This window comes from Rissa tridactyla, chromosome 7 (assembly GCF_028500815.1).
Source record: "Rissa tridactyla isolate bRisTri1 chromosome 7, bRisTri1.patW.cur.20221130, whole genome shotgun sequence".
Classification (NCBI taxonomy): domain Eukaryota; kingdom Metazoa; phylum Chordata; class Aves; order Charadriiformes; family Laridae; genus Rissa; species Rissa tridactyla.
Genome location: NC_071472.1, coordinates 2,972,269 through 3,000,263, shown reverse-complemented (window position 1 = coordinate 3,000,263; position 27,995 = coordinate 2,972,269). Strand labels below are relative to the sequence as shown.

Here is a 27,995-nt window from a genome sequence, read left to right as displayed (position 1 = left end):
TTTTCAAATTACCTCTATTTATGACTGTTTATTGTTAGCAAGTGCTAGCAAATTGGAAAAACTTGGGAATCAGCTCAATCTCTACTTAATTAACTCGGTTGTTTAGCTGAAATGAGTAAGCCTCTAATTTTAGTAGAAGTGGAAAAAGGAAATGTAGGAATAATTTATTTATAACTACGCAGACGTGTTATGCTGGTTGGGTTTGGGTGAGTGAAGATCAGAAAGGGTAATGTTAACGGAGCGCTGGCTTGTCGAGGGTTATGGTGGGATCCCGTTCTGCTTCTCCCACATCCTGGGGCTCGAGGCTCTTCCGTGAAAGGCGTGCAGCTACGTAGACCTCAGCATTGCCTCGTCATCTTTCCTCCTTGTCTTTGAACTTGATGCCGCCAGCGTACATTATCTATACTGTTTGGGGCCCTTCAGGCTCTGCCATACCCAGTTTGTGAATCGCGGTGGCGTTACCTCTGAGATAAATACCAAGGTTAAAAGTTCAGCCCTGCTGAGCTCCGCTTACCGAGCGCATCGCTGGCTTAGACACACAGCTTGGGTTTGTTCTTGTGGTTGTTTGCTGCTTATAATTTGAATTTGCTGATAACTCATAGTCTTCTAGTTAACCAAACTCTTATCTAATCAGTGTTTTAACTGCCGTACATTTTTCTAGGAATTTATAGTAATAAAAGTGAGAGGATTTGTAAAAAATAATAATAAAATCATAGAATGGTTCGGGTTGGAAGGGACCTTAAAGATTATCTAGTTCCAAGCCCCTGCCCTGGGCAGGGACACCTCCCACTAGACCAGGTTCCTCAAAGCCTCATCCAACCTGGCCTTGAATAATGCAGAAAGATTAGTCTTATTTTTATTAAAAGTATGATTGTGAAAAAAAACTGAATTACTTCTATGAGACTTCCCATACATATTTAGCTCTCCACATCTTCTGAAAATATTCTTAAGCAGAACCAGTGGGCAACTCCAAAACTTGTCGGAGGGTGGAGCGGGAACTACTGAAAGAGATAATGCTTTTTATTGAATTTTTAATTTCCCAAACTAGCAATACATGTTTTACCTCACCTGCAGTGCACCTCCCGCAGCTGTGAATGGGGGACTGACACAGGACGAGATGAGCCTAAGTGCCAAATACTGAAAGACTGGTCCTTCGTTTGTATGCTGTGGTCTTGGCGCGTTTTTACTAGAGGGCTGCTGCTGCTTTCTGTAAGCTAAGCACAGAAGAGTACTTTTCCCAACGTAATTTTAAAAACAGCAGTGATGGTAAAAGGCGGAAGTTGGAAGAGACAGGAGTAAGGAGAGGAGCCAAGACTCAAGTTTAGTCAGGTATTTTAAAAAAAAAAAAAAACAAGCCTAATTTTAAGGATTTCTGTTGTCCTAGAAAGTACGTTGGGTTTTCTGCCTCTTCCTCAAAATTTTGTCAGACTCATTTTTGGCGGAGTCACTTTTCAGAAGACGCAGAGACTGCGCGCTGTAGTCCTCGGGGATTCTCATCCTTAAAATAATCTGTTAAAGCAGGAGTTTGAAAAACATTACGAAGAACAGGGCCAGCGTTACAGCTGTCGTGTTGCAACTGGAAAAATACGCGATCCTGCATCAATATGCCGTTGGTAGCCGTAGTCGTACGCTCGGCTGCTACAGTGGTAAGCGTGATGTTATGGATAGGCAGCTAAATCTGTCTCAGAGAAGAACACATTCTGTGCGGACAGAGTATTGTATGTGAGGGGAGATCACGGTTTTAGCTGGTCCTGCTGGGCCGAGAGGGATGCTTTATTTATTTGCCCTTTGTTGGTGATGTCTCTGTTGTCTCAAGGGAGCAGGATCTCGATAAGGGGGACGACTGACAGGGGTTTGCCGTTAACAGCTGAGTTATGGTTTCTTTGGAATTGAAAGCGCTATAATAAATGCGATACCAGATAAATATCTTAAATGTTTTCCATTCCAAAAAGAAAACAGAGAATATAATTGTAAAACTGTATAGCTCTTGCTTCTAAGTTTATAGGTAAGTGATGGAATATGTAGTTAAAGCAGGAACGTGTTGTCTCAAACTTTTAGGGCATATGGGGTCATATCGCTTCCGTCAGGGATTATACTTCTGTGAAAATTAACCCTCTTAAAATCGCTAATTGAAAAATATTGCCACTGATGCAAACTACGTGGTCGTATCTCTAAATTGGTGTTAATTCTTATTTCACCTCAGTATTGCTGTGGCTTCTGGAGGCCTCGAGCTTGGATTGGTGACGCTGTGCGGCAGAAGTTGCACAAACCGTCAGAGATACAGTAGTAGTCGAAATGCATGAATGATCTTTTGTACTTTCACACCTTGGTAATCTCAGGGTAAGGCATGCGGTGAAACTGTCCTCTCTGCACTCTTGCTGGATCTTTCCGAAAGGAATCTTGCGGATTTCTTCTGCCAGAGCTACCGAGTTTCAGCCGGCAGAGGGTGGGAGCGGTGGAGGGTTTGGCAAGAAGCTCTTTACGTGACCAAGGAGCTGAATGAGAGTTTTTGACAAGGGTTTCAAAAACTTGAAATGTTCTAAATCTAAAAAGCAACAAAGAAAATATAAAATAAAGTTAGCTGCATTTTTATTGAATATGCAGAAAAGTAAGAATTGGGAATGTGCTGTGTGTCACATTTCTTTGTTTTCAGCTCTTAAAATGTTTAAGATATTAATGCCTAATGAGCAAGTTGTGCACAAGCTCTGTTTAGAAGTACTGAATGCACCTGTCTTATTGCTTATTTTGATTCTACAAATTCCAGCAATGCACTGTTGAGACTATTGAAATATTAGAATACATAATGATATATTTCTTACGGAGAAATGCGTTGTAAAATATTATTTCTATTATCGTTTTCAAATTGGTGTATTTAACTGCAGTTTTTTAGGAAAATACAGATATAGTTAACATTCTTTAATTTGGTAGAAGTACTTTTAATATCTATGAAGACTACAATAGTTTGCTTTCGGTCTGAGTTGTTTGGTTTATAAGGAAGCGTTATTCACAGTATCCGAAGTTGTTACTGTTCCTACGTATTTTTATGCAGACAATTCTGCTGCTGCTGCAGAACTGATACACGGGCTTCGACTCTTTCCTTTTGCTTAGTTTGAAATCAATAGCTCAACCCCCACTTCTTTTTCTGAGGACAGCCGTTGAAGCCTGCTGTACCAGTCTTCGTTTTATTCAAATCTTAATACTGTTTAAAACCAGGACTCCAAACAAGATAGAGCTCTGATACACCCTGCCATCCCAATAGCGTATGTGTACGTATGTGTTCCTGTCTCCTCGTGGTAGGACAATGCTGAGATATGAATGATAAATATCTTCCACTCTAATTTCTTTATTTTAAGTGAGCAGAAAAAGTGATTCTTCTCAAGCACAAACTGATTTTGTAATACCCATTATTTTATTGCATCTTCTTAGGAATACCTGTCAAGCAGTACTTGAAAAAAAGGAACGCAGATAAAATCCACACAGGAAAATAAACCTGCTTTCAAAAAAAAAAAAAGTTCATAAATAAAATACTATAGCACACAAACTCATAATTTTTAAAAATGTATATCCCATCTAATTTCCATTTATTTACTTCCAAAACATTTATTTCACCCTCTAAGAGAACAATAGATGTATTTTTTGGCATTCCGACTATTTCTACTCACTGCGTTAGAAAGATGGTTCCTTTTTCTCAGCAACTGGCAAAAGGACTTTTGGCAGACGTCTGCGTCTGCAGGAGCTGGAAGCCGGCATTTGTCTTAGGCTTTTATGGCTTTTAGTCTCACTCCTTCGTCTTTTTTTCATTCTACTTTTACTCTTAAGAGCTTCTGATTATTAAGGACTGTTGTTTACTGAGCTGACATGTACGATGCCTTGTGTTTCCAGGATTCAAAATAGCATGTTTTTATGAAACTTGGAATCAAACTTGTGATTTCCCTCTTGCTTTCAACTCCCGTGCACGTTTCTCATCAAAAGCCTCCTAGTTGTCATCTTGGAGCCTGGATACTGTAATAACGAACCATTTCATGGTGGAGTTTTGGGTGAGCTTCCACGCTGTCAGAACTCATTGGTGCATCTTCTTTTCTTCTGGCTGTCATCCTTCTCCAGGCCTGATGGAAATGCAGGTGGTCAGGACTGTTTTCCTTACACCGCTTCTGGCCAAGGCAGCTTGTTTGCGTAGGGATCTGTTTTCAGGCGATGTCCACCACCTGGTTTCCACTGCCATCCTGCCCTCTGTGAAAATTCTAGTAAATACAATGTATGGGTCTAGATGATAATAAAAGACAGACCTCAAAGGACATCCAGAGTCGGTTCCAGGTTGCTGCTGCTATGCTTTAGTGCTACTCCCTGATTGGAAAGGCCAGGACTCTTCTTAGGACTCTTCTTCTCTTGTACTCGCAGTGTAGCTTGTACATTTGCTTTGATGAGGTACGGTACATATTTTGTGCGGTTTCAGAGAACGCTTCACATCTTCAGGCTGCCAGTACCGGGCATCATTTTCTTCTCATTGCATCTGGTCTCCTCGTGAGTCAGAAAGACAGGGCTGCTCACGTTCGTCCTGGATCCTGGAGATTTCGTTTTGAGACTGGGGAAGGACAGTTCAGAGGGCTCTCCGAGGGCTCTCGTGGTCCTCCCAGGGGAAGATGGAATTCTGCACCTTGTTGATGCAGCGCTACCACTCACAGTTATGGAAATTATACGTGTTTTATACAAGGGAAAAAATAATTCAGATTTTGTCTTTTGGATTGGGGCCAAATGTGCAGAAGATGTCTAGCGTCTAGCAGCACTATGTTTTAATGAGAATGGGCGTGCACGCATTTCTTCATCTGGAATATTGACTTGTTGGAGACGGTATTTTGGAAAGGATCCAGGAATCGTATTCTGGCAGTTCAGTCTGTTGCTGGACATAGATTTGTCCCAGAATGCAGTTGTAAATATTGTATTAGCTGCTACCCAGTTCAGGGCTTTCCTACCCCAATTCCTACACCTCTCTGTGAGGCAGGTTTAACAGAAGCTGGGGGAGAATATTTGCCTGGTTTTTCTTTTCCTGCTGAAGTCTGGCTACTCATCGCCTCTTCCACTCCCAGACTTCTCAAGTCTGGATTGAAATAAAGACACGTTTCCTTCCTCCTACTCAGAATCCATCAAGATTTTGTTTTTCTCCCAGTAGCAATTAATTCATTGCCTAAGTAACCTGGAGAAAGGGGAAGTGTTGAATGTGCTCCAGACCCTCCCATGTTGGATCTCCAGGAACTGGTTTGATGGGGGTAGAAATCAGGGCAGCGCTTGACAAAAACCTCGCAACAATTTTATGAGTTTGAGATTTGACTTCACACCAGATACTCTTCCATGTGGTCATTTACCTGAGTGGAATGGAAAGTAGGATCATGAATAAATTACAAACAGAGATAAGGTCCACTTGAAAATACCAAAATTAGATTTTATATTCATGAGAGCTCTATATATAGAATAGTTGCCTCATGTCTGAATTAAAAATCTATCCATGTGCTGCTTAACACTTTGAATGTGATTTCTACTAGCGAGGGAAGCCTTTCTTAGCCACCGAGGAAAGAGCTTGTATATTTGTCTTTCCCCTGTTGCAGGAGTAAAGAGTTTCCAAAAAAATATTGCCTGAAACGAACTCACATCTTAGAAAATCCAGTCTATCAGACTGTTCCTGCAGGCCAGGCTGATGGTAGCCGGCTTTTATCTGTTTGACGGTAAAATTTTGTGTGGAAAGGTCATTTCCAAATGGGAAGAATGGCCATCTGAAGATGTTCGGGTATGACCTGGTCCATCCTAAACTAGATTACAACTAGAGAGACTAACGTTAAGTGTGTCTCAAAGTGCAGTGACAGAGTTCTGCTTCAGTGAGCAATTTTTCAACGACCATTATTTAAGAGGCCCTATGTATTTTTAAGTACGGTAGGCATCCGTCTTGTGTCATTTGAGTGGTGCAGCTGATTCTTCCCTTAAAACCACATCGGGATGACTTTGTAATGCTATTTCTTAAATTTGTAGTTTGGTCTTTGGGGCTTTTTCTAATATTTAAATCCTTGGAGTGTCAATTTTGGGTACTGATTTAAACAAAGCAAATAAAACAAATTGAAAATTTCCTTTTTTGTGAGCAAGCAGGTACCTGATAGTTAATGATGTGTATCGCTGTGAGCTCTGTAACACACTGATCCATTACCAGCCTGGCACGAGAGTTTGAAACTATTGTAAGCGGGTGTGTTTTCTTTTCTCCAATGAAACAAAAACAATTTGGTTTTAGCCACAAAGATTGTAAAGACTTTTCTGTTACCTCTCTAAAAATGCAGTTTAAAATATTTCAGAAATGAGCGAAAAAAGGAAGATGCACAGTTGTAGTTTAGTTTAGGTTCTCTGGGGTTTGTGTCATTGAATTTGAGTAGCTAGAGTTTACAGTTGTGTGTTAAAAATAAATAGTAAGCATACACGTTGGATTTCATTTTATGTTATGCCGCTCCTTTGGATGAACTACGTTTGAACTGTGTTTTACTATTGGCCTATTAATAAAAATAGCAAAATACTAAAAGGAAAAAAAAGAGTGCACACACATGAAAAATCTTTTTAACCTGTCATCGCGGTAGGTCGTGTACGCCTTGATGGGTAAACACGTGCTTAAGAGTATCCTTCTTTTTTCTGTTACGCCCCATTTTGGAGGCGTTGCCAGAGGTGGCTTCTCTCCAGAACTGGGTAGCCAGCAGTAGGGCAGATACCCCGGCAGAAAACAGATGTACTTGCCATAGCCGTGGTTTTCCTTCGTCTCTACCAGCAGGTTTGCTGTTAGCAGCTTCATTGTAGCTTTGAGTAATGTTTGAGCAACTTGTCTGATCGGCAGCTTTTCATTGACTTTTCCGGGGAAGGTGTCTATAATTTGGAAGTCTGTATTTCTGAGCTAGAAGGCCATGGAGGGCGTGAGTGCCGGCTTCTCAGGTACATAGGAGGCATTTGCCAGGCCTGGGGGTGTCAAGATACAGAGCGTTTGCTGTTCCTGCCCAGTCTGAAATGTTAAACACAAACCCGTAAGTGGAAATCCAGTGGGACGTATATTTTCAGTGCACGGTTGGGGTTTTTGTTCCTCAAGTGCGTATCTGTTTTTTTTGTTCCAAACTGCTGCCTAGAGAAATGTATTTGTCACGAAACTGCTTTTATTGCTTGGTTAACAGATTTCTCGTCACAGCAGAGTAGGATATCCTCTGCTTTATGATTACAATTTGTTCTTAATTTATCTTTTTTTTTTTTTTAATTTATTATTTAATTTCTGTACTGAAATGTGATAATGGTGCCTGGGAGAGAGGGTGTGATCTTTCTTCTCACGAATTTAATGCAGTGCCTCATCTACTGTGTTCATTTTCTACCTTTTTGAGTTGTCATGACATTACAGAACTTCACAAATAGTATTTTAAGTTACAAATGCTGTAAAGATTAGATTCTGTTCTTACCAGTTAACAGCATAGTTGCACATCCTTTTTCAAATAGTATTTGTTTAGAAAAATGGTAATTGATGCTTTCCAATAATCGATATATTTTGATCTCTATCATATGAGCTGTATTTGCAAGGCAGTTGAGAATGGAAAATTATTTTATTGCATCAAAGCCATAGTTAAATACATTTATAATTATACAGTTTTATATACATGCAGTATATCGTTTTAATACATATTTTTAATGTTTTTTTCTCCAATGAATTGCAGTGATTAAAGTAGAAAGGCGTAGTTCAAGGCAATTTCACTTGCTTGAATTCTCCTAGTCTCCTCTTATATGTTGTGTATGACCACTGCCAATTCAAGACTCTGCCTTAAGTGAAAGACAATGAATAATTTATTTTATACTTCAGCTTTGGCTAAAGGTAGCCAAATAAACTTCATTTTCTCTCACTCTTTCTGTGTAGGCCCCTCACAGTAAACGCACCCAGCTGGTCTTTCTTTTCATGCCAAGTGATGGATATGACTAGACCACCCCAATTTACATTTTTTTATAAGTTGTTGGGGGGGTTTTTGTCTGCTAACCTGCCTTGACCATAATGTATTTTGCTCATTAGATTTTATCATAGGCATCATCATGACATGTAATTGTCGTCATTGTATTTTTTCTTCAGGAATCAAAATAATGCTTTAAATAATAATTCTCCCAAACTAAAAATAGAGATGGAAATAGAAGAGCATAAGGTTCCATCTACATTTGGATCAAGTTCTTGCGCTCTTTCACACAACATCATTCATGTCTCCCGTAGATCCTTCTTCCTAGTACTTAATTTCATACGGGTCCACAACTAACTATATTAAGTTATGGTTGCTTTTAGGTTTATGCTAATCAAAATATATAATGAATGAAATCCTCTTATATCCCCACTCGGAGAAATTTAAGAGAAATACACGTGTATAGTTAAATAATTTCTGATGAGGTGTGGCACAGCACGTATTGTCTGAAGCAGCTGACAGCAGATTCATTCATATTTGAAAAGTACTCAAGTCTGGATGCTCAAAACATTTTCTTTCTGTGCATGGGTATCAAACATTACTATTTTGGATTAACCTGGTTGCTTTATAGTTTGATGACTGTCTCCCGACAGGCAGTATTCTATTAATAGTTTTGTTCTTTTGCCTTGCAGGGGGTTCAGGACCATCGTCATCAATAGCCATAGCTGGCACCAGCCAACCTGCCATCACAAAGACAACATCTGTGCTTCAAGACGGTGTTATAGTCACTACTGCTGCTGGAAACCCACTTCAGAGCCAGCTGCCCATTGGGAGCGATTTCCCTTTTGCTGGCCACGAACACTCGCTTCATTTTCCGCAGAACAGCTCTTCAAACAACAATCTTCCACATTCTTTGAATCAAAACCTCCTCAATTCTCTACCTATCTCTTTGCCAGTGAATCAGCAACATCTCCTAAACCAGAATCTATTAAATATACTACAGCCTTCAGCAGGAGAAGGCAAGTCTGAGGTCAACCTCAACCCTTTAGGTTTTCTCAACCCGAATGTAAATGCTGCTTTAGCTTTTCTCTCCAGTGACGTGGATGGGCAGGTATTGCAGCCTGTTCATTTTCAGCTTCTAGCAACCCTCCTTCAGAACCAAGCCCAAGCAGCTGCCATGCTTCCCCTACCATCTTTCAATCTGACCATCTCAGATCTGTTGCAACAGCAAAATAACCCTTTACCCTCAGTAACACAGATGACAGCCCCACCTGACCATTTGCCAAGCAATCAGTCAGAAAGCAACAGGGTGGAGACCCTTTTAACCAACCCCCTGGGCAACCCCATACCAAGCTTTTCAGGCACTGACACTACTTCTAACCCCCTGCTCCTCCCAGCTGTCTCTGGGGCCTCAGCATTAATGGCCTTGAATCCCCAGCTGGTGGGAGGTGTCCTGAACTCTGCATCGGGCAACACCGCTAATCATCCAGAGGTTTCCATAGCCACCTCCTCCCAAGCAACCACTACCACAACCACTACATCATCAGCAGTGGCAGCACTGTCTGTCTCAACCCTGGGTGGTGGGACAGCAGTGGTGTCAATGGCAGAAACATTGCTGAACATATCTAATAATGCTGGGAATACATCTGGTCCAGCTAAACTCAACAATAACTCTGTGGTGCCACAGCTACTTAACCCTCTACTGGGGACAGGTCTGCTTGGTAAGTTCAATTTCTTCACAGATATAAAAGGAAAAAAAAAAAAAAAAAGGAAGAGGGTTGGGGAGGGGGAATTTCAGATTCTAATTTCTATTTTTAAAGACTCCACTTTATCATACTCTTCTTTTTGTAAGGCTTTTGTATGTTACAGCTTGTTTATTTCTATTGAGAAAAACATAACTGTTATTGTAAGAAATTTAAAACACATTCTCATTTACCTCAGTAACATTTAATACTGGTTTTGGAACTTATTTTATATTCCGTTCTTAATTCTGATGCCACCTAGCCCTACTATATACACTTTCAAATTCTGTAAGCAATCGGACTTGTTTCATTTTTCCAGTAGTAAAGGCACAGGTGCATCTCTGGGATGCAGCGTTTCATTGCAAGTGCGTGTGGCATCACAGGGTTAGTGCGAGTAGCTGTGCGGTAGATGAAAAACGGCCAAGTGCCTTTTTCCAAACGAATCAAAAGGGCCAAAACCGTAAGCACACTCCACAAAAAGTAATCCATAAAGCACTCGAAGTAGGTCCTTGCACAAGTTCAAAGAGGAAGGTTGCCCTTCGAGCCCTTTATTGTGTATTTATATTTTTCTCATTTCTCTCTTTGTTTTTTTTTTTTAACTTTAGCTTGTAGTTTAGAAACCCAGGGTATCTCACTTGACAAACACCGACATCCCGAAACAAGTGATTAAAAAGCCCTTAAATACAAGGGTTTTTTCTCCTGGGTCTTTTGATGGTTTTTACCAAGAAAATGTAATACAGTTAGTGCTCTGTTGTTTGCCCTGTGTAAGCTAATAAATAGACTAGTAGGAGGAATTAAGTACTGGCAAAGAGCTGATAAGTATTTTAACTTAATACCTCATACTTTCCTACTAAATGGCTATCGTGAACTCAACCCTACTTTACATTTTCCATGTAAAATACAACCAACCAATGATTCTGCAAATGGCAATTTTAAGAAAAACATGGGCTTTTAATTCAAAAACAAAAAACCCCCAGGAAATGGATACATTTTTAAGCTTTATTATTTCATAATGTCAAGTTCAACGGCGTATTTATTTTACTCGAACTATGATTTTCATGTAAAGTGAGATTTTTGCATAATACAAAAAGTTAATGCAGTTGTTTCTCTAAAATGTAAAAAAAAAAAAAAAATGTGTATAGCATTGGCTGACGTGTCCGTGAGACAAAAAGCCTTTGCGCATTTGCAGTTTAGCTCACGTGATTTTGTCATAATTAATGAAAAAAATAGTTTTGTTGGGTTTTTTAAATGATTTTCTCTTTCTCTCTCTCTCTTTCTCCTCCTCCCCCTCACCACCCCAGTACTGTTTGAAGCAGTCACTCTTTGGAAACTAAGAGTAAGATTCCAAGACACCGAGTATCGTAGCGGCTCGCTCTGCCATACCTGGCTGTGTACCCTTCCAAAGGCAGGGACAGTCATGGCAGAAACCTTTAGAAAGAGTCCAGATAGATGTGACATGCAAAAGAAGCAATACTGAAGAAATAAAGGAATAAAGAGTAGGAGACACATGCCTTGAGGACCATTCCGTAGAAGATTGAAGGGGAAAAGTGGTGTTTTGCAGAGGCATTTGCTTAGCAGCCAGTTAAAATTTGAGTCAAGGAAATTCCTCCTGACTGTTGAAAACGATACTGACTTACGTTTCCCTGTGTTTGATTTACAGGTGACATGTCATCTATAAACACTACTCTGAATAACCATCAGCTGAGTCATCTCCAGTCGCTATTAAACAACAATCAGATGTTTCCTTCAAATCAGCAGCAGCAGCACCTTCTCCAGGGGTATCAGAACATGCAGGGCTTTCAAGGCCAGCCCCCAATTCCTGGCCCAGCTAACAACCCAAACCCCATGGCGTGTCTGTTCCAAAATTTCCAGGTAGAGAGCAAAATGAAATCAATATTCAAGCAAATGTGCAACTATCAGGAGGTAGAATTATATCCTCCATAGCCTGATTTCTTTGCCGAGTGATTAAGACAACATGATACGCACAATTGCTTGCCTCTTTCAGTACTTTTGGGATTTTGCAAATCAGTGACATTTGTTGCTGAAATTTTATACTTTCTTCCCTGGAAATCGGGTATAGTTGCTTTGGAAAGAGTTACGCTGCATGTATTGAAAAAAAAAATGCTCTGTGTGTCTGACAATTACAGTACATTTTTAGCAAAACTGTTTTCCATTTTGCAGGAATGATCATGAATTCCCATTTAGACCATTTTAACCATTCAGTGGTGAGAAATAAATATTGATACCTCTTTATAGTAATTAGAAACTTGATAAATGATTGTAGGTGACCGTGCGTACCAGTCCCCGTATATTCCCACTGACGCTGAGTGGGAGAGCTAGCTGTGGTGTGGGTTGTACGGACTGAAGAAAACAGGCAATAAAATGAATACACAATGACAAACTGTGCAAAAATGATACCTCCCTGCTACCCACCTAAACAGACGATTCTTCATAATGCAAGTTGAACTATCAAACTAACATACTGACAGGAAGCATAGCAACCAAAATAGGTAATAAAACCAGAGTTAAAACGCGTATTTATTATTCTTCAGTATTACCGTGGTTGCTGCAGAACTCAAGACGGAGGCTGCAGACAGTGCCGGAAAGTGCTTTTACCCTTTAAGAAGGAAAAAGAAGACGTGTCATGTCCTCAGTGTAGATGTTTCACTGCTGTTGCAAAATCGCAGTCCTCTAACTGCCCATTACCTCTCTTTGTTTTCGTGTGAATTTTGGTAGCTTCATCTCCGTATTTTTTGCTTCAGATTCTCAGTTATATAAATAGTAATGGTAAGTATTTAGAGGAGCTTCTGGGAAATATTTTCCCCTTGTTTTTTACGTATTGTTGTTATAGCACTATTATTGACATCGTCTGCACTGCCTACGTATGTGACAAGAAATACAAAAAGCACAGTTACTTTAATCTGCAGGTTACGGTTTGCTGTGGCAGTGCCTGACGTTACGGCTGCAGTGCAAAGGGATGCAGGCAGGGGCTGAAGTCAAAAGAGATCCCGTGAAAGAAGCACGTAACCGAAAGGGAAAAAATCGAAATGTTAGCCAATTCCAAAAGGAAAGTGATGGCCTGCGTTCCAGAAATTGAATGAGGAGCGTACAGGGAGTCCAGAGGAACAGTTGGTAGGGAGGAAAGAAGGAAAATTAGGGTCTGGGTAGGGACGAAAGAGAGTAGTTGAGAACAGAAATACTGACCTTGGTGGAGTTGTTTAGGACTTGAGAGAAAACAGGAGGGTGCTGTACTTCAATCAGAGGAGGACACCCCTGAAAAGACTCTGAAGGAGATGATAACGTGGTCTCAGCAGGGCGTGGTAGGCTGTATCGTTTCATGCAAGGTGTCTGTTTTGATCCAGGAGGCAAATTCTAAGAGCCAGTGTTTTTGTTTTTCTCTAAATTATGGCTTTTTTTGTTCGTTTTCTATCTAGCTTGTTCAGCGTTAGACTTTGTAACTGATACACAACCAAAACAAAATTACGTACTGTAACAAATAGTCACCCTGGCCACTACCCTGATTTTTTTATTAAAGTGAAACAGAGTTTGTCTATTGAAATGGAACTTTTGGCAGAACAGCAATTTCCATCTTTTTCTCTGCTTTTTCCAGGTGAGGATGCAGGAAGATGCTGCTGTCCTAAACAAAAGAATGATCACTCAAATGGGAATGGCACCAGTTCCTGAGAGCTCCAGCACTATGCTTCCTCCTTTCCAAGAAACATCTTGTGATTTGCAGCAAAGAACTGAACCATCTCTCGGACAACAGGCAAAGGATAACCTCAATATCGCTGCTCAGGGTGACACATCGGTGGACGCTATCTACAAAGCGGTTGTAGATGCTGCAAGCAAAGGAATGCAAGTGGTGATCACCACTGCCGTTAGCAGTACAACACAAATGAGTCCCATTCCAGCTTTGAGTGCCATGAGTGCCTTCACAGCCTCAATTGGTGACCCATTAAACCTTTCTAGCGCTGTCAGTGCAGTAATCCACGGAAGAAACATTGCCGTTTCTGATCACGAAGGTAGGATAAGGAACACTAGAGGAACACGAATACTGAAGAATTCAGAGCACGGTAAAAATTCAAGTGAAGGGGATGGGTATGAATATTACAAATCCACAAGTTGTAACACACCCAAAAAACAGTGGGAAGGGGAGCAAAGTCCTGTCAGTGAGATAAATAGATGGAAATGTGATGAGTTTCTAGACCACTCTGCCCATATCCATAGTAGTCCTTGTCACGAAAGGCCCAATAACATCTCCACACTGCCACTATTACAAGGCGAGCAGCATCAGATACTGTTATCACAGCGAAACTGTCAGAGTGAAAAAATGTTGGAGGAGAATTTCAGGTATAACAATTACAAAAGAACTATGATGAGTTTTAAGGAAAGACTGGAGAACACTGTGGAACGATGTGCACACATAAACGGAAATAGGCCTCAGCAGAACAGAGGATTTGGGGAGTTGCTGAACACTTCTAAACAAGACCTGATTCTGGAAGAGCAATCTCCAAGTTCCTCCAATAGCTTGGAAAGTTCGTTAGTTAAAGACTATATCCATTACAATGGAGATTTTAATGCCAAAAGCATTAATGGGTGTGTGCCTAGCCCTTCAGATGCTAAAAGCATCAGTAGTGAAGATGACCTAAGGAACCCAGACTCCCCTTCTTCAAATGAGCTGATACATTACAGGCCGAGGACGTTTAATGTTGGCGACTTGGTCTGGGGCCAAATCAAAGGACTGACTTCATGGCCTGGAAAACTAGTAAGAGAAGAAGACGTTCACAATTCATGTCAACAAAACGCTGAGGAGGGGAAGGTATATTTATATATATATATGCACATATCTATCTATCTATATACACGTGTACCTATGCCCATACAGGTGTTTATCAAAACTCTCTCGGTTCATTCTTTATTTTATTCTGTGTCTCTTATTTTAGTAGTGCAATTGCTTTTTTCATAACTATAGATTGCAGAACTGAGTTTTTCCCATAGTTATCTAACTTCTACCGATGCCATGAAACAGATTATATTTTGGCCTGGTTATGCTTTGCTGACTAATTTGTGCACAAAAGACTTGCTCCACAAAAAAATGTTGTTAACGAAAAATCGTTTAACTTACGTTGTGTATTTAGTTGAACTTCTGGCTGTGTCCAAAGAAACTGATATGGAGATATCTAAAAGTGTTGAAAACGGCAAAAAGGAAAACTGATCTAATCAGGTTGAGGAGTCTGTAACAAGTAAAAGCTCGCTGATTGACACGTACGCTCTTCAAGAGGAAATGCGTGTGCATTTTCATCTTGAAAGGAGGTTTTGACCGTCTTAATAGCGAGGAAAGCACTCCAATTTGCTCTTTCATACTAAAATCCCTTTTTTGTTGTTGTTGACAAATCATATGCTTTTTGGGGAATATACAGAAAATACAGTTATCAAGGAGTTATTGGTTATTTTATTATGATAAATATTTCAAATTCTAGTCTCCATTACTTGTATAATATTGTATTTTTGTAGTTCTTATAAAACATTTGACATCTTCCATATATAAATACTTTTAAGTGCCATTTTATAAAAAGCAAATTTTAAAAAATATGTAAGCAGAAAGAAAAAGTGTAATGAAATAAGGTTTTACCTCTGGCACAGAGAAGTCAAACCACTTAAAAATTATGTCTTTTTCCCCATAAACCTGCCTAAGTACATTTCACAACAACAGTCATAAGAACATAAGGATGGTGATAGTGGGTTGGACCAAAGTATTCCTTTCCCCAAGACGTGGCCAACAGCAGATAGCCAGAGGAGAGAGGGCACAAGAAGATGTGGAGGGAGAGCTTCTTCACCAACAGCCTCTGATTCCCACCAGGGCATAGCTCAGGAACTGCTTGAGCTGGCAGTGGTGTCTCTGTGGTGTCACCACTGCTGGTCGCACCGCAGGTCGTGATCGTGGAGTTGTCTGAGGTTGATGTGCAAACGCAATTGCCCCAAACAGTCCAACAAGCCTTTGAATTGGTGCTATAAATAACTGGGGTGATGGTTGGCCAGCATGGTTTCAACCCTAGTTCAAACTAGGTTTGAAACCCTAGGATTTCAAAGCCTAGAGAGTCTCTCTTTGCGGGTGGCTTCCCAGTTGATCTCTTTGGCCGCAAAGGTTTCAAAGAGCCTCCCGTCTGGGTACGCAGAACCAAAGTATTACTTTGTAGAGAAATCAACGTGCTTTAGTAACAATATTTGAATGCTTAAGAGCTCATTCCTGATAAAGGTTAGATCCCCGAGGTACAAGTCAGTTTACAAAGTAGAGGCAAAGGAGATGGATGACAAAGTATAAAAGATTAAACAAAACTGGAAAAATTAGGAGGTGTACAATATCACTGTCCCGTATGAATTACGAATTCAGTAATTACCCTGCACGTATGTTCCAAGTATGCGTTTATGTATTAACTTCACAAAATTGTGTATCTGTGTCTGTTTGACTGTTTTGATATATTTGAAGAGCTTATGTTTATAACTTGTGTAAAGAGGTGAATCTTTTTTTCATTTGCATTTCTTAGCAATTTTATAACTTCACTCCCCAATTTGTGGCTACCGGAATGTAGAGTGGCTTTTGTGCAAACCCGCCGCCTTTAATTATGTGTCTCTCATGTACGTGATATCTAAGCATTGTGTAATATGATATTCGGTGGCACAGATTTTATTGTATGCTGAAGCACAAACAGGAAAGCACATGCAGTACGGTCAAGGTACTTGTGGAGGCAGCAAGAGAGACTGTTTCAAGCTCTGCATCAGGAATCTCACGTAGTGGATCACCTCTCACATCAGAAGGCCTTTAATAATAATAATCATAATAATTTTAAATTAAAAAAAATAATATGTCTAATTTTCTCCAATAAGAAGTACAAAGTGAATGACGATTCCAAGGTCAGGAGTTGAGGTTGAAAGGTGGGATACAGAGGAATATGGAAGAGATGAAAATGTGCATCTGCTATATAATAATTGTGTTTCTAGTTGAAAATGGGCAGGAACTCCCGTGCACGGGGTACACATGTTCAAACACTCCTCTAACATGTTGTGCAGCTGCATTCTTCAGATGTTTGGGCAGCCTGGTCTGAAGGAAGGAAAAACAAAACCAAAAATACCCAACACACCAAACAAAACAAAAAAAAACAAACCTCGAAAAACAAAAAGAAATAACCTTGAAAATCCAATGGTCTTCAGAAATTCTGCACTTCAGAAAATCCTGAAAGGCTGCTATTCATGGTGGGAGTCACTAGCAGCAGTTCTGAGAATTGTATTTGCTGCAGAGCTTTCTTAAAACATCTTTTGAAGTATTTGTATAATCAAATATTGACCTCCTATATTGTAACATTAGTTTTGCTATGCTGTTGGGATTTCATGGTGCTTTGTATATGCTCTGTTCTTTATATCATACATAATTTGATTTTTGTTTCCATTTTAAAAGACTTTGGGTATTAAAAGTAATAATGCTTCTGTTTGAAGAGCAGCTAGAACGGCGTTGCCCTAACAGGAGAAGGGAGGAATATCGCACCTTTCTTTCCTAACGAACACTTGCGTTTTGGCTCTTGGAAAATCAAAGAGGAACCCAAGGGGAGCGCACCAGTAGCAGCAGCAATTTCTGAAAAAGGAAAGAAGCGAGCCTGAAGCTACGTGCATCCTAAAACAGAGGATGTGTATATTTCATTAAGTAATTAATTTGATGATTATCCCAATCAAACCACCTAAATGGGAACAAGGCTTTGAGAGCAGCAATGTGAAAGGCGAAGGGTTGTTGTTAGTGCATTTCGTAGCGATTCCTGCAGGGCAAGTGTTGGTCTCGGTAGGATTTTCCAGCAGTTAAACTAGGTTTTTTAAACTGAGCTTTTATAGTTCTACGGATAATAATAGGTGTGATTTATCAGTGTCCTGAAAGTCCCATCTGTATGTATTATTTAGTGTTGTAATGGCTTATTGTAAATGAAGGCGTATGATATTATTCATTCAAAAATATATCTTTTATAGTTGCTTCCAGTACCGTGTTATGTTAGCAATTTGATACTAATTCTTCAAAAAAGTGCTGGCAGGTTTTTTGCTGTTCTACCATCACAAAATTCCGGTAATGAAGATACCGATTTCTTTTTGTTACTTATGTCCCTTGTGACCCAAACGTGATATTAGCCCTTCATAAAAACGTTTACCATTGAACTTTCTCATATATCTAATGGCAGACGCCTACAACCCTTTGCGGAGTTTGTTCTTTATACGCACGTAGATGTCAGGGATATGGATAACGTACAGTTTGGCATTTATGGCAACTCCGTCATGTAGTCCAGCGTCCAAGGATCAAGATGATTATGTTATTGCCCTTTAATTCTGTTCAGTTGGAAAAATGTAAGCTGGTCTTTTAGCTGTTTTTCAAACGTTCTGTGAAATGAAGGCTTGAGCTGTAGTGTATTGCAGAGCGACGTTGCCTCCGATAACACCATTTTCATGTAGGAGACGTAACGTGTAAGCTTCTGAAGGCGGTTTGCTCATTTGGTGGGCGTTGTGTGCCTTTTCTTCTCCGGTTTATCCTTAGAAATGTTCTGCAGGTTTTAAATAGGTAGTATTTCTTTTGTATGCATTTGTATTTTTCCGAAGTCTGATCAGGAGAGGAATTATTTGAAATATTCGCAGTCTTACGTGAAAAGTAAGCACAGTTTTAAGGGAAAAGCGCTGTGATCTGTGGCATAATTGAATCTATTTCATGAAAATAGACGTCTTGCCTCCCCATGTGCACATTTCACCAATAATGACTCTTGTCTCCCAAGTTCCTGAAATGGCAGTATATTCCCCAATTTCATTATCAGATGTGTAAGTTCAAGACATGTGAAATTTGGTCTAAACACGTATTGTATTGGGCCTTATTTCTAGAGATTTTGACAACTTGCTCACTCATTAACTTCACATTGTCACATCTGAAATTCAGTTTCATTGCGAATATAAATTATTTAGTGATTGAAAGGCTAGGTTTAGAGGGAATTTGCATTTAAATTTCTTTTTGGGATTGTATAGAGGCATGCTTAATACATTTGTATTTACAGAATTAATTTTCCTTGTGTCAGAATACAAGCTGTACTTTTTAATGAAACAAATGCTATATATAAGGTTCTTGCTAAGTTATGCAAAGATTAAAAAATAAGTCAAGCAAAATGCAGCAATACTGACAAAGAAAAGGGAATTTATCCATTCATTTTCTTAAATTGATGTGTTTAAATAGCTTTTTTTGTTGTTGTTTTTACAAGCAGAAATGACTGAGCCAAATCGAAATAATATGCAGAGTTAAGTGGACTAATGTTCTGAGAATGCAAATGATAAGATCATACGGATGATGTCATTAATTTTCTTTGATGCTTGTATTGTTTGCACTAGTACTGCCTGGTACCTATGCAGTGGTGCCAGCCGTTGTATGGACAGGTTGATTGAACGATTAGAATTCTGGTTGATTTTGAGAGAACTTAAATTTCCAGTTAAAGTACTTTAAATACCAGCTCAGCGCCCCTGCCGAGCACGTGCTCCAATTCATTCCCGACTCAGCAGATCACCGAAGTATGTGCTTAAGTAAAAAAAAAATTAAAAAGACCTTTCTCGGGAGCAATAAATTAGCTGGCTGAAGCGAGCTCCAGTTAAGGCGTAGATTCATACCGCATAAATGAAGCTTGTCCCCCTGCCCGCCCCACCTTTGACTTAAGCACGTACCCCGGCTCTTCTGGAATCGGAATGAATTTGGCCGTGCCATTAGCGGCATTGTTGAGCCTTAAATGCTTTATCCCCAAATTTGAGGTGATGTGAAACGCTTTGGTGTTGATGGCATCTGTAAAAATTGTACCCTGCGTATACTAGGCAATTTGGTGTCTTAATGCATTCCAGGTGGGCTCAAAGGTGTAAAATACATTTGTTAAATGTGAGTGCAGAAGACGAGACTTTAACAGCAGTGTTCCTATTAATAATATAAAGACAAATGAGGTTTTAAAATTATTATTTTCCATCTCAGTTTTGTTTTCTTAAGTGTCGTGGTTTTGGTTTTTGTATTCCTATTGCTAGAAATTCTAATGTATACGTATATGTATGAGGGGGTGTATATGGCCGTACGTTAATCGGTTCTTTGCTGGGAAGGTTAGTGTCTTCTGGATGCAGGGAAAATTAGGCTCCATAATATGCATGTCTAGCAGTAAAGTAAAAGCAGTGTTTAATAATTGCAGGTCTGGGTAATGTGGTTTGGTGTTCATACCTTCACTCAGGTGGAGCCAGAGAAGTTGAAGACACTAACAGAAGGTCTAGAAGCTTACAACCGAGCCAGGAAAAGGAACAGAAAGTAAGTCAACGCTCGTTTATTTACTAGTGTAATGGAATCATTAAATTCTTTTCCTTCCTAAGATTCTCATTTGGAGGAGCTTGGCAGATCGGCCGAACCGAAGAGTTAATTTTCTGAATTTCTTGTGTTGTTATGATAATCATCCGAGATCTTTGATATCTGCATTTTTATTGCATCTTCTGATATTTACAGTAGCCTTTGTAAAATGTCAGCCTACTTGTTTGAGCTTTCATGTGTAGGATTTCTAATTTACAGCAAAAACAGTTATTACATCGAAACTATTCCGAATACGCTTTTTAACGAGATCTGCCCTTCTTATCTCTCCCCTCTCCCTCTGGCAGCAGCTGCTGCGGGCAGAGCGCAGCTTTATTCAGACAAATTCAGTTTAGTGCCCATCGCTGAGGAGCGCTTCGCAATTTGTGAAGTCTGGCTGCATTTAACCAGAGAAGGGGCTCGGTGCGGAGCTTTGTGGCAGACACGTATGAACTGTTTGGTTTTATCTTGCCTTTTAGCTTTTGTTTATAAATATACAAGGATAGAAAGACCGCGAGACAATAAGTATTAGGACATGAAGCATCAGCGTAGACAAAAAGAGGAAAATGGTTGACTTCAGGAGAAGAAAAGTCTCGACAGCTATAAAAGGATAGAAAAGCAGAAATTGTGCTATGGTTGAATTCGTGCTAGGATGCTGTTGCTTATTTACTGTTGCAGTGAAAATATATTACTTTGGGTGAGAATTTAAAGTCAGCTTGCACTGCTTGTCCTTAGCACAATAAACATAGGCTTAAGGGAATTAAATAATTATTTATCTTCAACTCCTTTTAAGGTGTAAGCTTTTCTTCTATTTATATGTCACGCGGCGCTTAAGAGAAATATTTTTTATGCCAATGAGACAATGTTGGTGGCTGTTTTTTCCAAGATCATCCTCAAAATATCTTACTGGAGTTTAAGGATGTGTGGTGAGAACATGGAAGGGCTTTTGGCAACTCCCCAGTTATTTGCTTGTGTCCCTGAAGCGAAATACGTGACTCGAGGAAGGTGACACCAGGAGCAAATTTAAAGAGGTGTTAAAGATGTAATAAACAGTAAAATTTAAGAAAAAAAAAATCCCGTCTTCTAATTTGCATTTGTGTATTTAGCAGACTCCAAGGGTTTTGTGCAGTTCCAGTGAATCCAATGGCCTTTTTTTGTGTCGCGTCTGGTTCTGCCCCATTGCTTGCCCCTAAGGAAGCAGGAGGCACCAAATACCCCAGACGCTGGGGCACCTGGTTGCCCCTTTCCTCGGGTTGCTTTACGGCCCTTATGGGTTTTTCCTCCATATTTCTACTAGTACTTATTCCATATTTCAAATCTTTTCGTATTTCTTCATGGACCCTTCCTCTTTTACCTGTGTACTGTTTAAAATTTATTTGAAAAGTTGTTAATCTCCTTATGGTCTTCTCTCTAGTATGTGTGTGTCTTTGTAGTATCTTGTTACACACAGGTCCAGATTTTTTAAAACATTTAGCATTAGATATAATTGCTACGTGTAGAATACTCCTGTTTCCTACCTATGTAAGTACTCAGCACTTACGCATATCGAGTACTGGCATCAAGTTGAAAACTTCTGTAATAAAGATGACATGGGTAAAGAAACCTCAAGACATTTACGTTGAGGGAGCATGGACGAGCATCACATAGGTCCAGTGCGTTTGGCAGAGCGGGGATAGCATCCCGGTCCTCCAAATGACATTCAGATACCTTGACCCCATCGATTAGTCATTGTGTTCCTGCAGTTCTTCCGACAGCCCTAGTATATTGTCCAGTTTTGGCAACAGATGTTACTTACGGGACCACTGCAGTACTCTCCTTCACTGCGCCCAGCCTTGACTCAATCCAATAATATATGTTTATATTATATACTAAATATAAAACCATTAAAACTAAATTAAAGGTGAAAAATGTCTGCAAAGCTAAAAGCTGTATCATAATAGGGATGTAATAGGATGCGATTCCAGTTGCCGCCTAAATCCAGCATTTGTGAATTGTGGGTTGCTGATAGAGCATAATGCTGATCGAGCAACGGCACATCACGTATGGGTGACTGGGCGTCTGAAATCTGCGTCTCGATGACTTGCACGTCAGCAGTGTTATCAGTTATTAATATATCTGCATTATATATAGAGTCTGTATTACCTTTCTAGGAAGTTACGCTGCCACTAGACAATATTTAGTTCATCGTTTATAATATCGAAGGGTGCCTTCCCTTGTCCAGGTTGCACAACTTAAACTCGGGTATGCCAGGGTTCTGGCTCGAGCAGTTCAAAATCCCGGGTGGACATGTCAGGCTTTGCATGAGAATCTTTATTTCGTTTTATCTTATCGTTTCTTCCATTGATTAAAACTACAGCAGCATACGTAAGTTTCAATTTACGCAAAACTCCTTTACCACTGTTTTAACTAATTCATTCAAAACCTTCGTTAAACTTGTGCAACTTGGGAAGTGCCTGAAGTCCTACTGTACTTGACGTTTGTGCCGTCAGGTCAGTAAGGTTTCGAGCTTGTGCAGTTCCCGCCCTGCCATAGTGCAGATGAGCAATGCCAAATGGCGCGAGGGAATCTCTCATTTGAATGATGAATAACAAACCCTCTCATCTCCTGTCGTCCATCTCCCGGCTGAACCCATGGGCGTGAAAATCATCTTGCCGAGCGAGGGGGATGGGATTAGAGCAGCGCTGGCTGGGTAGTGCATCTGCGCTCCTTCGTGTCAGGCTTTCGCCAATGCTTTTAGTTGCTATAAATCTTAAAAGTCCCAGGGAAGAACGTCCCAGCTGACGGGATGATCTTTCTTTATTAAAAGGAAAGGGTTTTTTTAGAAAGTGTCTCCTGTGAAGGACAGTCCTGGTGACCCAGCCATCCTTGCCAGCTTGGGACAAGCCGTTCTATCACCCATCGCTGCCATTATTTTCCCTCATGATGCAGATGGCTCCCTTCCTTCTGCCCCCGTTCCTGCATCTCCAAAGCAGGGATGTCCTGAGGATATTGTGATGGATGCTCATAATAATGTCTCTCTTCTCCAGGATGATCTCTCTCTCTCATCTCATATTTAGCCATTTCTCTTCATGTCCATTACTCTTCTAAATGTACCTCTTCAGTTGGAAGTCATGAATGAACCAGCCTATCTAAATATATATATATATATATATATAAATAAATAAATAAATATATATATGCACCCATTTTTAAGCCCAGATCCTCAACAAGCTGTGGACAAACGGTAGTACCGTGTGCTCCAGTGCCGTTTGCTGGCTTGAAACCCTGAGGTGTGAACACGGAGCCGTAGAAGTATGAGCTGTCGTGCAGAGCGTGGTGTCCAAGTGGGAAACTTCTTTAAAAAAGAAATATACGTAAATCAAAAAGCGTCAGTGTAAAATTAGATGTGTATGGAGCTGCCCAGTGACTTGGGGCAACTTTTTGGTTTGGAAGAAGAAAGTCTTCTCCTTACCTTTACCGTAGCCCTCGGTGTGCTGTCAGGTAAAACTAACGACACGGTAGAGGACTAATGTGACTTATTTAGAGGACTAATACAACTTTGTTTCCTCTGGCTGTTTAAAGTTATTTAACTTTGAGCTTTGTGCTTTGGGTAGGAGGAGCGTTTTGCAGCTGACGCACTGATTTTTCAAGGAGACGGCAGCGTCTGTGTTTAGTCCTTCACTAAGAAAGTCCCGAGGGGCTGGAGTTACTCCTGCTCCTGCTCAAAACCCGTCGGAGTCTGGCCCTTTGCTAATAATTTCAAAAAAAGGTTGCACAAAATGCTGTTTTGCTTTTTCTTCATGGCTGTAATCCGTCTTGTGGCTATTGTAACTGACCGTACAACTCACCCAAGTGCTGGCTTTGATTTTAATTCTGTAATTTAATTTGCATAATATCGTATGTCGGTCTGGTCTTGCTATTTGTGCCGTGACAACCCGGGAGGCTCTACGGCCGGTAGAATGTATCCAAGGAGTTCACGTGTTTATTATTAATTCTTTTTAGGGTTTTTCTGCTCCTAAGAATTACTGACGGCGTTTTTGTTTTTGTCTTCCTAGAAGTGGAAAGCTAAATAACCATTTAGAAGCTGCTATACACGAGGCCATGAGTGAACTAGACAAAATGTCTGGGAATGTAAGTTTCTTTTCACGTTCGCAATAATTGCCTTTTTGTGTGTTTCTGCGCGTGTGTCAGTTGAAGGCCGGGGGTTGGCTTGGGTTGCCCTCTAACATAAATGTTGTTTCTCTTTGCTTAAAGAATGTGGAATATTCAGTATTTCTCATTTGCAAATGTCTAGTCATTCTGGCAAATGGGAAGAGTTGTCAAATTTTAGTTGTGTGGCCAATTATACTATTTTTTACCAGGAGAGATTCCTCGACATACTTTTACACACGGAGCCTCGTAGTGTTTGGGTCAGTTCCAGTCCCGCTCATGCTCCATGGGTTTTCCCTGACCAGTGACACAAAACACGGCTCATTTATTTTTCAGTTTGAGTAGGAAGGTACTGAATCCACATTTAAAAGCATCGTTCTTTTGAATGTAAAACTCTTTGAATAAAGTTTTCCTCGTGTGAAATGGAAGATAGTGGCGTGAAAGGTAAAAAGAAAAGGGCATTCCCAATCTCAAACCCAACAGCGTTCTTTCTACAATAATTACACTGTTGTTATATAAACCCAGGATGTTTCGAACATAAAGTTTGGTTTATATAACGTTCTCGTCTTCATATTTAAAACATGGCTGTAATTTCATGGAAGCATATTTAGAAATGCAACAAAGTCTGTCACAGCACATATAACCTGCCGTATCTTATCATTGGTAATTATTCAAATTATTCATTATAAATGATTTGAATACCTGAAAAAGGCCTTTTTCCTGCTGTTCGATGCCCAGCACTGCAGGTGTTTGTACATGCGCGCATTTAGAAGTAGAAGTAAAACTTCAGGGGAGCACCTGGAGCGTATAAAAGGGAACGTGGAGGGGACCGCAGGCTCGGAGCTGGCTTCAGAACCAGCAACAAACATTAAATAAGCCATTCGGTAGCTTTTAAGGGCCGCCATAAGTAATGAGAAAATCAAATCTTTGGTTTAAACTTCTGAATTGTACAAAATGAGATTGAGTTGTGATGTGAACGGGCGGGTGTTTTCCCCTCGTCTTTGGCAGGACAAGGAGAGCAGGACCTGCCCCTAGGTCTGTTACAAATAAATACGGGGGGGAGTTTGGACGGGGCCGTTCCCCTGAGACCCTTTTTTCATTTATAAATCCAGTAATACTGAAAACTGTGCGCTGTGTGCAGTTTAACTGGGATACAGACTGGCTCAGGGGAAGCTGCTGGGGCTGGATTTGCTGCTGGGGCTGTTTCGTGACGCAGACGGGCTGATGGACCTGCTGTCGTCACAGTCTTCGTCTCTGGTTTAATTACCTCGTCCAAAATTTGTGATCGGGGTTTATTTCCATAAAGGCTATGCTTCCTAGAAACGCTCGTAGGCAATCAACGGTTCTCTTTTCAGTGACTTGCATTTTTTTCAGCTACTCCTGTTCAGACATCAGTTATGTGTTAAATGAAAAGCGCGTGCAAACAAGATAATTAGCTCCAAGCATTATTGTTAAGAGCCAATAAATACGTAGGAAATGTGAGCGGGCTGAAGGAATTGGGGACGGGCCCGAGGAAGTAATTTAGCGCGATGCCGAAGGATTTGTTACCGTGTCCTGGCTGCTGTTCGGAAGCTGCGGTCGGCTTTTCCCAGGACAGCATCCCGCTTCCACCGACAGATGGTGGTGGTATTCCGCGCCAGCGCCTCCCGCCACCTCTCCTCTCTTCTGCCGGCTTCTCACCGAGCGCTCCGTGAGGAGAAACTGCTTCGCACTCCAAGGAATCTAGCATTTAACTCAACATTGAGTATTTCCTGTTAAGGATTAGATGAAGGCAGAGTTTACTAAGCGTAGCCTGTTCCTTGATAATGCCGCCGCAGACCTGAATTTGCCTTCTCTCATTTTTCCCTGTTAGCAGTATTTTCTCACCGCCTGCTTTCTGCTTTATCGCTCTTGTCACGATGACGTGTAAAGGTTTGTCTCTGAGAATTTGGCGTCAGTGCAGTTTTGGGTTCCGTTCCCGCTTATGCGGTTCCAGAGTTAGCGCAGCTGGTACCTTTCTGCAGGGCAGCAGAGGTCGGAGAGGTACCGACTGCGCCATCGGCCGCCTTCTCCCCAGTGCCCTAAAGCGCTTGAAATTCCTTTTAATTCGGGCTTCCGTGTAGACAGGAAATAACGAGAACTGTTTCGTAACAGCACTTCACGCGGTCCTGTAACTCGTTTATTGCTGGCTGGATGCTTTGACCAATATTCTTTGCTAACTTCTAAATATACTTATTTTTAGGTCCACCAAATCCCCCAGGGAGACAGACAAGTGAAGCCTCCAAAGCCCAAGAGGAGGAAGATCTCTAGATAACATTGAATGTCTTTGTTACTGGTCCAGTACTTATCAGAATGAACGTGCACAAAAGTCTATATGTAGGTATTGATATACAGACGTGGTTATATCAATATTTATGTGAAGACAGCCAGATACCATCACAGGGTGCTACGCGGGATTAGTGGTACACTATTTTTGATGATAGGAGGGATAGCGGTCGCTGGAGAAGCCAATCAGAAATCTCGAAAGGTTGCAGTAACAATGTCAGATGATTACTGATTTTTTTTTTTTTCTATAATACTAAAATTGTGATTATAAGAAATAGTCCAAATGTTTCTGAGAAATTTTCATTGTGTATATAGATAATACAGAATTTCATGGTGATATCTGAAATGTAAATATTGTACAATATTGTCATGTACAAGCGTACCTAATGCACACTTTATCTTTTATTGTACAAAAAATAGTGTACAAAATTCTTTGGTTTCTATTGAGTACACATACAAGAGACTACCAGTGTAAAGTGATAAATAAAAATACAGCCTAAATGCTTTTATATGATAATGTAAAAGATGCTGTTTTTGTATTTAACAGCAGAGAGAAGGCATGATAATGTAATACCTTAATTCTGACATACACTTCACGCCACTGGGTGTTCATCGATGGTGTCTGTTTGGAATGAACCTCGCCTGGAAGTACCGTGCTCCGGTTCAGGTCTCTGTAGGAGAGTGCAGCCTTGCAGATTCCTAACGGGATGTGGGATCACAGCTTTTAATTAATAATTCAAAGGCCGCAACCGCGGGTTGCGTTTTTATTTACTTAACTTTTAAAGTAGAATGCTGTAGATTTTATTAAAAAGGAAAAAAAAAAAGTAGATGGGCTATTTTAGTCAGCCATTTCTGTAGTTAAAGTTTCATAGCCACCTGAGAAACTAAACAGTTTATATCCCCCGTAACGTTGACCCCGCAAAACCCCCTAGACTTATTAGCTTAAATTATCTGAAGTCATTAACCGTGGTGTTTACTCTCCAGGGGGCAGAGGCCCCGCTTGAATAATGTGATCAGTATTGATTACGGTTTGGTTTTGCAGCAGAATGGCAGGGCGTGCTCCCCAGCGTTCCTAAAAGTAATTCCAGTATCCAGCTCGCAGTATTAAAACGAAAAATTAAGGGTGGCTTACAAAACTGTTAGCAACAGTAATTTTTATCAGTATTATGTAACATATCAGATTTATTTTATTTAAAAAGAATTATTTATACCATTAACAGATTCTTATATATATTAATGTGGCTGAAATGTGCAGGTTAAATCTATTAACCAAATTTATTTATGTTATATTAAGTGAGAAATGTGAAACATATGTAGAAAAAAATTAATACACTACAGATTTAAAAGTCTAAAGCTATGAGCCATTATAAAATTAACGGACGGAAGTGTAGCACAACATCATTTCCATTTTATCTTGTTTTTCTTTTTAACACGGATGGTGGTGATGGTGGTGGAAGCCGTGACATCCTCTGTCTTCAAGGCTTCCCGAATAACTCTCCGGTCACC

The 27,995-nt window shown here is 40.3% G+C and overlaps 1 protein-coding gene and 1 long non-coding RNA gene across 27 annotated transcripts in view; one reads left to right on the top strand and one right to left on the bottom strand.

The window, feature by feature from the left end:
- MBD5 (methyl-CpG binding domain protein 5) overlaps positions 1–27,013 on the top strand; it is a 144,835-nt gene extending 117,822 nt beyond the window's left edge. For 15 of the 18 annotated variants that reach the window (XM_054207678.1, XM_054207679.1, XM_054207677.1 and 12 more), the window contains 6 exons: positions 8,633–9,661; positions 11,343–11,554; positions 13,293–14,501; positions 19,912–20,024; positions 24,092–24,167; positions 26,407–27,013. In XM_054207678.1, the coding sequence (XP_054063653.1) occupies positions 8,633–9,661; positions 11,343–11,554; positions 13,293–14,501; positions 19,912–20,024; positions 24,092–24,167; positions 26,407–26,478 (2,711 nt within the window). In that variant the 3' untranslated portion in view covers positions 26,479–27,013. The remainder of the gene's footprint in view (positions 1–8,632; positions 9,662–11,342; positions 11,555–13,292; positions 14,502–19,911; positions 20,025–24,091; positions 24,168–26,406) is intronic. The other 3 variants (XM_054207682.1, XM_054207681.1, XM_054207680.1) reach the window with 3 other exon arrangements.
- LOC128912252 (uncharacterized) lies at positions 14–13,005 on the bottom strand. Of its 9 annotated transcripts, none has more exons than XR_008467578.1 (6): positions 12,887–13,005; positions 12,241–12,299; positions 6,594–7,021; positions 3,433–5,360; positions 1,069–2,545; positions 14–464 (listed from the first exon to the last, which is right to left on the bottom strand). It is a non-coding gene; the product is annotated as an uncharacterized LOC128912252 (long non-coding RNA). The 9 variants fall into 9 exon arrangements; XR_008467576.1 differs by having other exon boundaries at positions 14–2,545; positions 3,433–3,493; positions 3,663–5,360; positions 12,887–13,002; XR_008467575.1 differs by having other exon boundaries at positions 14–2,545; positions 3,433–3,490; positions 3,663–5,360; positions 12,887–13,002.
- Positions 27,014–27,995: the final 982 nt, after the last annotated feature.